A 10,475-nucleotide genomic window follows, 5' to 3' on the forward strand; every position below is an offset into this window, starting at 1 on the left:
GGACTTGTATTGTGCAAATAGCTTAATATCCATTAACCGGATCTTCTCCTTAACAGACAGAGTGCTTAAGATGCTGCCTCTGAGTCACTGTCTTTACCAGAATAAGGCGGATTCTTTGTTTCCTGGATTTCAGAACGTCGCAATCCGCTCAGTGTTAATTTCTCGCAGCAAAGAGCAGAGTTCAAAAGGATGTATTATCAGGCTGCTTTCACAGCGAGGGACGCAGTCGAACCATGGTTTTTATCGGATTGTTGAATATGTGACCAGGGCTTCTTCAACAGCAGGCCTGACGTTACAGTTCCCAAAACGCAGGCTTTCTATAGTAAGTTCTTCTAATGTGTTGACCTTTGTTCTTTGTGTAAAAAGCCTATTTTTAACAATTACTTAGAAACGTTGCTACACAATTTAGATATCAAAATATCCATGTACGAATATATTTTGCATTTTCACATTATTTTCTAGATTAACACACATGCTCACAATAACTATGACCCTGGCTGTGGTGTCCCCCTGGCTCCTTACCTCTCTGCTCCTCCACATTGGTGGAGCAGACACCGTGCAAGATGCTGGTGAGCATTGGTTCTGTTTGTCTACCTACAAACCTGGTTTATGCTCAAGTTCTCCAGCTGATGATATTGTATTCACCCTACTTAAGTATTCCTCCCACCTTGGATAGAGTACATCTCGTCGTACATCATCATTCAATACATTGGGGGGTGAAAGCCTCTCTCAGATGTGCACTCTGACTGGTGTTGTTGACCAGGGGTGATGCGGTGCGGACCACTTAACATGACGGTCAGTCCCGTCTACTCTGAGCAGAAGGTCCTACTGACGTGGCTGGATCATCCGTCCTGTCTCCTTACGCGAGGGCAGATCGCCTACGAGGTCGACGTGCTGTCGACGGATGACATGAAGACGATTCATCACGTGAGGAGTTTTTTATGAAGGAATTATCTTTAGGTATGATATAGAAACTGTAGTTGGAGCATTATTTGTGAGAAATAGCAAAGCCGTCTTTAGCGATTATTGATTGAAATGCTCTGTGAATGGTCTTTTATGGTTGAATTTAACTGCCTCCCTATTATATCAGACCATCCTGATTTTAGACGGGCTCACTTCTGACAAATCAGGCAATGTGATCTCCAACCTAGACAAAATAATACGTTGGTCGAATTGACCCAAAACGACCCATATGAGCTTTTGCTGTTACAGCACCCCCTATTGACCGGTCGGATTGGGAGGTACGCTGAAACCACCCTGCCTGTCAAATCTTGCTCTCTTCTGCTCTCTCTCTCTCTCTGATTTTAAAATCGTACCTACAAAGCTTTTAATTTGACTTTTTTTGTTCCATATCTACAAGCCTGAATGAACCAATGGAGCAATCATTTGATTTGCTGATCTAATTATATCCGTTATTGTAGGATGTTGTTATTGTCCCACAGAATCAGACCGGATCCATCCACAACTGGTCATGGTTCTCTCCTTTGCCATTAGAATGTGCTAGCAACACATTTAAAGTCCGTGCCCAATACGAAGACCAACGTCGCATCATTGGTTAATATGCAATTTGTACTTTATATGTTTTATTTAAACATTGCACTTTGTAACTTTTCTACTGCAGCTACTTAGTCCGTTAAAAATAATCAGAACTTGGACATTTCTCAAGAATAAAACAAGCCCATCCAGTGAATCTATTTCACTGTTATTACTGTAGCTATGACTGAAGCTACAACTCAGCCCACTAGAGGGCAATGGGAAATCTTACATAGTGCTGCTTTAATACGTGAAATAATTAACTATAAAAGTGCACTTTATACATTGTCCTAATATAACATTCTAGTGTTTTCATGTATCTTATGTGTTGTGGTGGTTTGTGTCACTCTCAGGGATCCCGTTTCCCAGCCAACCCACGCTGTTCCCTCCGGACACGCACGAGGTCTTCGAGGTCGGCAGCAACGTGACTTTCTGCTGCCTCCTGCCGCCCGGGAAGACGTTCCACGGGTTGACGCTGAACGGCAAACCACAAGTACACGTTAAGATCAACAACCAGGCGTACGCCATGACGGTGCACCTGCGCAGACCCTCGGGGTTCAGCGGCACTGACGTCACCTGCAATAGTTCGGACTACGGCATCACCTTTTATGTGGGCTGTAAGTCGGCTGCTTCCTTTCGACCGGGTTGACAAAGTTTTTAGATTTAAGTGCACGGTTGGGCTTTTCTGGTGTTTGACACTTGTAGTGTAACGCCCCTCTGTCCGTGGAAGTGTGGATTAAACTCCAGACAGCGGTTCATGTTGCTGGGTGAGGCCGTGTGGGTTCACCATATCGGACACTCTGCATAGTTTTGAAAGCATTATTGATGAATGGTCTGCTTCTCGTCCAGACCGCCCGCGCGATACGGATCTCCAGTGTGAGACTCGAGACTTGCAGTCGGTGGTCTGCAACTGGAGCCCCGACACAAGCAGACACTGGCCGGCAACCAAATACCCCACAAGTTATGAACTACTTGGAAGGTGGGTCGCAGCCTGCTTGATTAAACACCCTACCAAATACTGAATGTGCTAATAATGTCAAAAATTGCACATTTGAGTGGGTTCTGGAACAGTCCACATGATTTAATAAGTCGTTGGGTGGCTGGGTCCTCCTAGCTTAGTTTAACACCTTTCACATGATCCAGGGCAGGAGCCGGGGTCAAGGCTAGGTTGGGTGGGGAAGCCCGCCTCAGATGAAGTGATTGGCAGAATAGCAAGTGCAAAACATTTCAAAGTCAAATTTAAAGAGCTCCTATTTTCCTTCCAGATGTGAGCTTGATAAGCCATTACTAAATGTTAAATCTCCCTCTTATCATCCTCTAGTGATTTACACCTTGGGGTAAAAAAGGGCCCCTTCAAGGCTGTTGATGAATGCGTCTGCATGTCGAGATGTCTGCTTTGAACAAGCTGGTTTTAAAATGTGTCTATAATGCGTTGATGTGATGGAAAAGTTCTTTCTGTTTTTGCTTCATAAGTTTGTGTTCGAAGACTGGCGAAATCACAACCATGGAGTGCTTTTGCCCAAAAGAGATTATAAAGGGCCAAGAGAGAAACTGGACCTTGACCGCCCAAAATATACTTGGCACGTCGGAGCTCACAGACAGGGCGGACTTAACTAAAAGAGGTCAAGTATAATCTCATTTTCAACTTCTCTTCTTCTCATCAAATGTACAGTCTACAGTTAAAGGTGATGTAGTTGATGTGGTTGATGTAGGTGAGTGTCGAGAGTTGTAAAGAGAGCAGGACAGAACAGCATGATTTTTTAATCAAACTTGTTTGAGGAAACCACGCCTCACTCTCTTCTCCCTCTCTCCCTACGTTTCTCCAACATTGAGAAGTTTTGCATTTCACATATCTGTGATTGAAAGGCAAGATGGAAACTGATTCAGTCAGGGAACAGATGCCCTAGTTGGTCAGAAATGATTTAAAATTGAAATATTCTCAAACATTGGCTGGCACAGTGAACTCGATAAACCGATATTCTCATAGTGCATTTCACTATCTAATAGCTGCCGCATTACACTCAAATAATAGCTCTTAAATAGTACCTACAACACCTGTAGCTGCAGCTGTTAGACCTATATAAGTAAGTCTGTTGAACTTTGTAAATGTGTTTTTTAGTTCACATGTTTGCTCCTCAAAATTTGACGGCTTCAAGGATAAATGCGAGGAATGCTAGTCTGGCATGGGAGTGGTCAGCCCTGCAGTACAGAAAACTAAGAGTACTGTGTCAGATCATCCTTAACAGTAAAGGAGACACAGATGTGGTGAGTTCAAATGGACTGTTTATAACGATGTTACAATGTCAATCAGGGAATTGGACTCCACCTTTAGTTAGTTTTTTTTGTGTTCTAGAGGAACTACTCTGGATTGGGTCTAAATCAAGCACTTTTGAGTGACTTGACGCCAAATCTGAAATATAAAGTTCAGGTCTGCTGTGGCACAGAGGAACACTTCTGGAAGTGGGGTGACAGAAAAACCATTACTTTTAAGACAGAGGGTGACAGTAAGTAACACAAACATAAGTACATATTATACAATTATTAAAATAAGAAGAGGCCAATATTCACCAGTGTGAACGTGTCTTTAGTTATAAGAAATCTGAGTTACAAAGTAACAAGAGTAACAAAACAAAACCCAAACATTTTAGGTTTGACGCATGGGAAAGGCCCCTTGATATGTTTAATGCTTCTCATCCTGGTCTGATTCAACCATAGTTCCAGATGCATTGGATATATGGCTGTGGATGGAGCAAAAACCATCTATGATACTATGGAAAGTAAGTCATTCATGATCTTGAAGTATCGAATTGCTTGAGGATGATTGATGATGATGATGATGATGATGATGATGATGATGATGATGATAGTGATGATTATAGTGGTGTTGATGATTATAGTGATGATTTCGTTTTTTATCATTTTATTAATCCCGGGGGAGAACATACAAACTCTGATGATGTTAGTGATGATGATACCGACGCTGATGATGATGATAGTGATGATAGTGATGATGATGACGATGAAGATGATCTCCTCTTTCTAGATGCCGCAACCAGGCAAGAGCCACGGGCCCATCATAGATTATGAGGTGAGATGGAGAACGTTGGCAGAACCACAAGAGACGCGCAACAGAACCGTGCTTCCTCCCGACCACAGCACGGCCGTAGAGCTCGACCCCAGCAAAGACCACGTTGTCACGGTTACGGCGAGGAACTCCTACGGCCGGTCGCCCCCGGCCTCTGTGGTCACCCTTAGTCAAGTTGCAGGTACATTCCTCTCTAGAGCATTCCCCTCTTCTGTTTCTGCCGACAGAACGCTGGCCTTAAGGAGCCATTGAACCCGGCTCTTAAAGGTCCCATGACATGCCACCAGGCGTGGGCTGATTAGCCGCTACAAGCCGTTTTGGAAATCTGTCCCTTATGACATCACAAGTGGGCGTGTCCACCTAGAAGTGTGACGGATAGATGAGCAACATTTGCTACAGTCCACTGGGTAGGCTGGTAGACTGAGCTATCCAGCACACATCTAGGTGGACACGCCCACCTGTGATGTCATAAGGGACAGATTTCCAAAACGGCTTGTAGCGGCTAATCAGCCCACACCTGGTAGCATGTCATGGGACGTTTAAAGAAAAACATTTGTGGCTTTGGGGCGAAGTCTAACCTGTAGGCATCCTAGCGCAAGAAAGATACCCTAACCTACAATATTCTCCTCCGTACATGTATCTGATGCAAATATACATCTTGGGGAGCGTGCCCACATATGAAGTCACTAGAGGGTAGACTTTCAATGGTTTGAAATGGCTAAGATTCAACACCATTCGGCTGTCTTCAAATAGATTCACTGACAAACAATATAAATGTGGATAACGGTGTATCTCCCCGCACAACCTCATAGATTTTGTTTTCTGGGGCATGCGTGATTGGAGCGTAGCACGGTCCCACGAGGGCGGTTGTCCGTATAGGGGTCCGCACGGGCGTGGGCAGACGACGAGAACTACGTCACGCGGACCAAAGCGCGCCGTTGCGGACACACAGATGCAGAAAGCAAGAACTCGTGCTTAACAAACCTGCCGTGTTTTCAGATGAGGTCACAAACGTCTCCCGGATCGTGGGGAGTGAGGGGGGGTTTGGCCTGACCTGGTCGGCCCACCCTGCCTCCAGCTGTGGGTACGCGGTGGTCTGGACCCCCGCCATCACCAGGGGCCCAGTTTACTGGGAGAAGGTGCCTAAAGGGGTCACCCAGGCCTTTATAACAGGTACGGACAAAAACAAAGGATAATATGGGGGCAGGGAGACACTGTTAAAATAAAAAAGCAGTCCGACATACAACAGAACTCATCCTCTATTAATGACATAATAACGTATAATTTCATATTTTTGCACGAGAATGTAGGCTAGTCCTTGCCTACCTACCTGTATAGTAGGCATCCCAGAGCAATATGCCCTCCAACCCATGTCTAAACCTTAACAATCAACCTTAATATTGGAAATAACTAAGTCACTGCAAACTAAATAATGGAATAAACAACAAATAATAATTTGTTTGTCTTTACTAATAACTTTTGCATGTGCATGTGTGTGCATGTTTGTGTGTGCCGGCATGTGTTGGCGTGTGTTTGTGCGTGCGTTTGCGTGTGTGTGTGTTCTCCAGGGAACCTCACCCCTGGGGTCCGTTACTCTTTGTGTGTGTACGCTTGCACACAGGAAGCTCCACAACTGCTGGAGAGAAGAGAAGGATACGTTGAAGAGACAGGTGAAAACATATGACCGCACCCATATTTGGGCATGTAGAGGCCTTCCACTATTGGTGATCAGCAGGGAACAGCTTTTTTCCCCAATTTACTTAATGATGATGTTTGATAAGATGTACTTTATCAAAGGTGGAATGAATAAGTGAGTAAAGTAAATAAAAGAGTTAATTAGTACATATTTCCTTTACTTATATGATATATATTATAAGATATATGATTATATATGGTAAGACATGACAGTTACTATCTACTCTCATATTTATAATTATATCAATGATGTAATATTTGCGAGAGCTTAGAGATGTAGCTTAGCATTATAGCATAGTGATATAGCATAGCAATATACATAACAAACAACTTTTCCCCAACCCCATGCTAACCCTGACCTACAGAATAAACTTTGAGGATACATTTGGCTGAGTACCAAACGGACAGCTGCCTACTGCCTCGCTCTCTAGCGAGGCAGTGTCCATTGGAGGCAGTGTTTTGGTATTAAGTTACTAGTAAAGGAGTCCAGATTGAGACAGACTTACAAAGCATTGTCATGTTGTCACTAAAATAAAGATTTGACGACTGTCCGTCATAGCGGTTACTACTATACTGTGGGACTAACTCGTTCTTTGTTAATATAGATTTTTCAATTTCATTCAGTAGCATCGCTTGTTGTTGGAGTAGTAAGCTAGTTGTACTAGTAGTAGTAGTAATAGCAGTAGTAGTAGCAGCAGCAGTAGTAGTAGTAGCAGTAGTAGTAGCAGTGGTAGCAGTAGTAGTAGTAGTAGTAGCAGTAGCAGTAGTAGTAGTAGTAGTAGCAGCAGCAGTAGTAGTAGTAGTAGTAGTAGCAGAAGTAGTAGCAGTAGTAGCAGTAGTAGTAGTAGTAGTAGTAATAGCAGCAGTAGTAGTAGTAGTAGTAGTAGTAATAGCAGTAATAGTAGCAGCAGCAGTAGTAGTAGTAGTAGAAGCAGTAGTAGTAGTAGTAGTAGTAATAGCAGTAATAGTAGCAGCCGCAATAGTAATAGCAGTAGTAGTAGTAGTAATAACAGTAGTAGTAGTAGTAGCAGTAGTAGTAGTAGTAGTAATAGCAGCAGTAGTAGTAGTAGTAGTAGTAGTAGCAGTGGTAGCAGTAGTAGTAGTAGCAGTAGCAGTAGTAGTAGTAGTAGTAGTAGTAATAGCAGCAGTAGTAGTAGTAGTAGTAGTAGTAGCAGTGGTAGCAGTAGTAGTAGTAGTAGCAGTAGTAGTAGTAGTAGTAGTAGTAATAGCAGCAGTAGTAGTAGTAGTAGTAGTAGTAATTCGGGCCAGTTAGTTGCGATATCGGCAATCCCCCAGGAGTCTTGGAAATCTCAATTTAAGGACTACGTCTTTGCTGCCTTCAAAACCTGTCTTATCGGAGGCATCTCAGCAGGCAGCATTTTTAGTAAATATTTGATTTAGACATGACTTGACACGAATGCTGCCTGAATAGGCAACATTTCAGCCGTCTGCCAACGGCACTACCTTTGCCCTGGATTTAATAGTAGCAGACCCATAATTACATTTATGAGCCAAACCTGCCTTTCTGCCAAGTCTGTTCCACTAGATGCTCTCACTAAATTCTTTAATCTGGACCTTTAATAAACCCCAAATGTTCGCCAACGGCACCCCCTAGAGAGACAACTAATTTGAAACCGCGCTACAGCTGTATACATGATAACTCTCCCTTCATCTAGAGATCCCCCCTGAGCAGATTGCACATCTGAGATGGGCCCACGTGGGGTCAGAGGTCCGTGTGTCGTGGACCCCCATCCCGCTGAGGAACCGGACGGCGTTCATCACGGGCTACGTCATGCACTACCACGACATGAACGCCAAGGAGGCGGACCCTAACCTTGTTGACGTCAACGTCACCACCGGTAGGTCAAAGACGCCTCGTTCTCCTTCAGAGGATTTAGTGTTGATTCAGCGTTGTTAAGCTGTTTTTTTTTTTACTTCTTTAGATCCTATATACATGTATTTACATTAATACTAGCTTTCGTAACTGTACAGACATTACTGTTGGCCTAAACCAACCTCTTCCGTTTATGTTACAACACATAAAGAAGATAATATTAACCATATTCTCACTCATGAACCTGGAAACAGAAGAAGGTAGAAGTTGGGCTAGAACGTATGTGAAGGCTTTTCCAACCCATCTGTTTCGTGGTTTTTACTGCGGTTCAGATGACGCTGAGGCCACTAGCCTGACCGCCAGAGACGTCCATGTTGGATCTTACAGGTTCAGGGTGGCTGCCATGACCTCGCTTGGAGAGGGTGGAGGAAACTCCATAACACTCACCATTAACCCACCAAGTACGGAATGATGTGAAGCGTTGTGTGTGGTTTAACTTGGGTAAGAGGGAGGAGCCATGTTGTTAAGAGCGCAGAGGTTTATAGCCTTTACGCGTGTAGTGGGTTCCTTTCTCTCTCATTATGTCGGGGCCGGTGCGTTGTCTAAAATAGTGTTTGATTTCTTCATTGATTTATTTTATTTTAATTCATTGGCTTACTGTGTACCTGACCAAAGACCGGAACCTGATATTAAAAATTAAGATTTAAGATTTCTTTATTAATGAGAAATTGGATAAGATACAGGAACAAAAAAAAGAATAGAAATTACCAAGAAATAGACAGAAAACATTATCTATATACACACTATCAGTAGAAGAATATTAATTTAAAATAAAACATCGGAACAGTATAGGGAGTTGGGATTGACAGTTAATGCTACATTATCAAAACTATACATTGATACCATAGATGGGGCTACCTGCAGCTCATTAATCATGTCCTGTATTTTCATTCATTCAAGACCTACACACAAGGCAAGAGAAAGTGCCATCCAAACAAGAAATACGATTCTAAATTACTTGATTCTTTATTTTTTATAATAATTGTATATTTTGTTTAAAGGGGACAAGTCCATCTTGGCCCTCGCCGTCGCATTCAGCAATATTTTCCTTTTGCTCATCATCACTTCCATCATTGCCTTCAAAAACTGGACATGGTAAACAAACACTGAGCATAAACTATTATCGTTTTTCAGTTTAAAAAAATAGATATACTTCAGTTATTAAATGTATTGTATGTTATATGATTGAGCAATTCATCTTTTTATCTTTATAAAGCTTCTCTGTAATGACCTACATTTCTGTTTTCCTATCTTTCTGACATCTTAAAGTATTAAACAGAAGGTGTGTCCTCCCATTCCAAATCCAGTTCTGATTTGCGATTGGTTAGCACTAATGGTAGGTCTCACAAAACAATGGTGGTCTCCCATTCGCTTGAAATAGGATATTTGGATAAAGTAAGATATTAAGTTATTTTATTTTCCTTTAATCCAGGAGGACCGTGGCCCTTCAATCCTTAACGCGGCGGAAAGTCATAGCAGTCAGATGGAAAATGTGTCCGTTCCACAGGTGTTTAGCCATAGATTACCAGTGAGTACCGACAAAGACCACGAAGGAGCGCCGTTTCTACAGAATCAAGCCGCAAATGGTTATTACCATCAACAGCCGCAGCAACGCATGGCGATCACCCCGAAAGTGGAATTAACTCAGCCCGTGTTACCATCTCGTCCACTTTTCAGTGTATTTGAGAATCCACTATACACTGACGGAATGTGTTAGCAAAATATATAGCATGTAGCATGTTATTATAACACAACTTTTAGAAACACACTGATAATCAGCCTTCTTATAAAGAATATAGCAGATCTTCAGAGAAGAAATAACCGTATTCCGGGGTAAACGTGGCCTAAGCAGAGAGACCGTTTTAGAAGTGAAGTCAGGCTAAAATGTGTTATTGTATGTGTAATGTGAATTCAAATATATCTGCAAAGATTTCTGTCTTTTTGTTTTATTTTGAACAAACGTTGCTGTATAATAAGCTGCGACAAGCGATACAACATGTTCTCATTACATGTCATATCAATAGTAAGAAATACATATCAAATTGTTTTCAGCATTTTCAGTGCTTTATTCTAGTGCTTCCAAACTCATCACTATAATCAGAGGTGAGTTCACTCGCATTCTGGCTAATTGTTAATATTTTATAGAAAATATTATATATATTATGACACGTTTATGGTATATTATTCAACTATATTATTCATCTCAAATAGTTAAATTATTATAGGCTACTATATTCAATGACAAGACGCTTCTCTACGCCTCCAACC

General features: G+C 42.2%; 1 protein-coding gene across 1 annotated transcript; it reads left to right on the top strand.

Moving 5' to 3' along the window:
- The first annotated feature begins 138 nt into the window (after positions 1–138).
- Positions 139–10,061, top strand: LOC307089751 (leukemia inhibitory factor receptor-like). Its single transcript, XM_079756166.1, has 18 exons — positions 139–322; positions 463–569; positions 764–927; positions 1,422–1,554; positions 1,887–2,150; positions 2,383–2,512; positions 3,007–3,155; positions 3,653–3,798; positions 3,887–4,037; positions 4,249–4,310; positions 4,577–4,799; positions 5,618–5,791; positions 6,187–6,288; positions 7,990–8,172; positions 8,480–8,608; positions 9,209–9,302; positions 9,477–9,543; positions 9,640–10,061. The coding sequence occupies exons 2-18, from the start codon at positions 473–475 to the stop codon at positions 9,922–9,924; spliced, it is 2,553 nt and encodes an 850-aa protein (XP_079612292.1). The 5' UTR covers positions 139–322; positions 463–472; the 3' UTR covers positions 9,925–10,061.
- The last annotated feature ends 414 nt before the right edge of the window (positions 10,062–10,475 follow it).

This window comes from Pollachius pollachius (assembly GCF_949987615.1).
Source record: "Pollachius pollachius genome assembly, chromosome: 18".
In the NCBI taxonomy this organism is placed as follows: domain Eukaryota; kingdom Metazoa; phylum Chordata; class Actinopteri; order Gadiformes; family Gadidae; genus Pollachius; species Pollachius pollachius.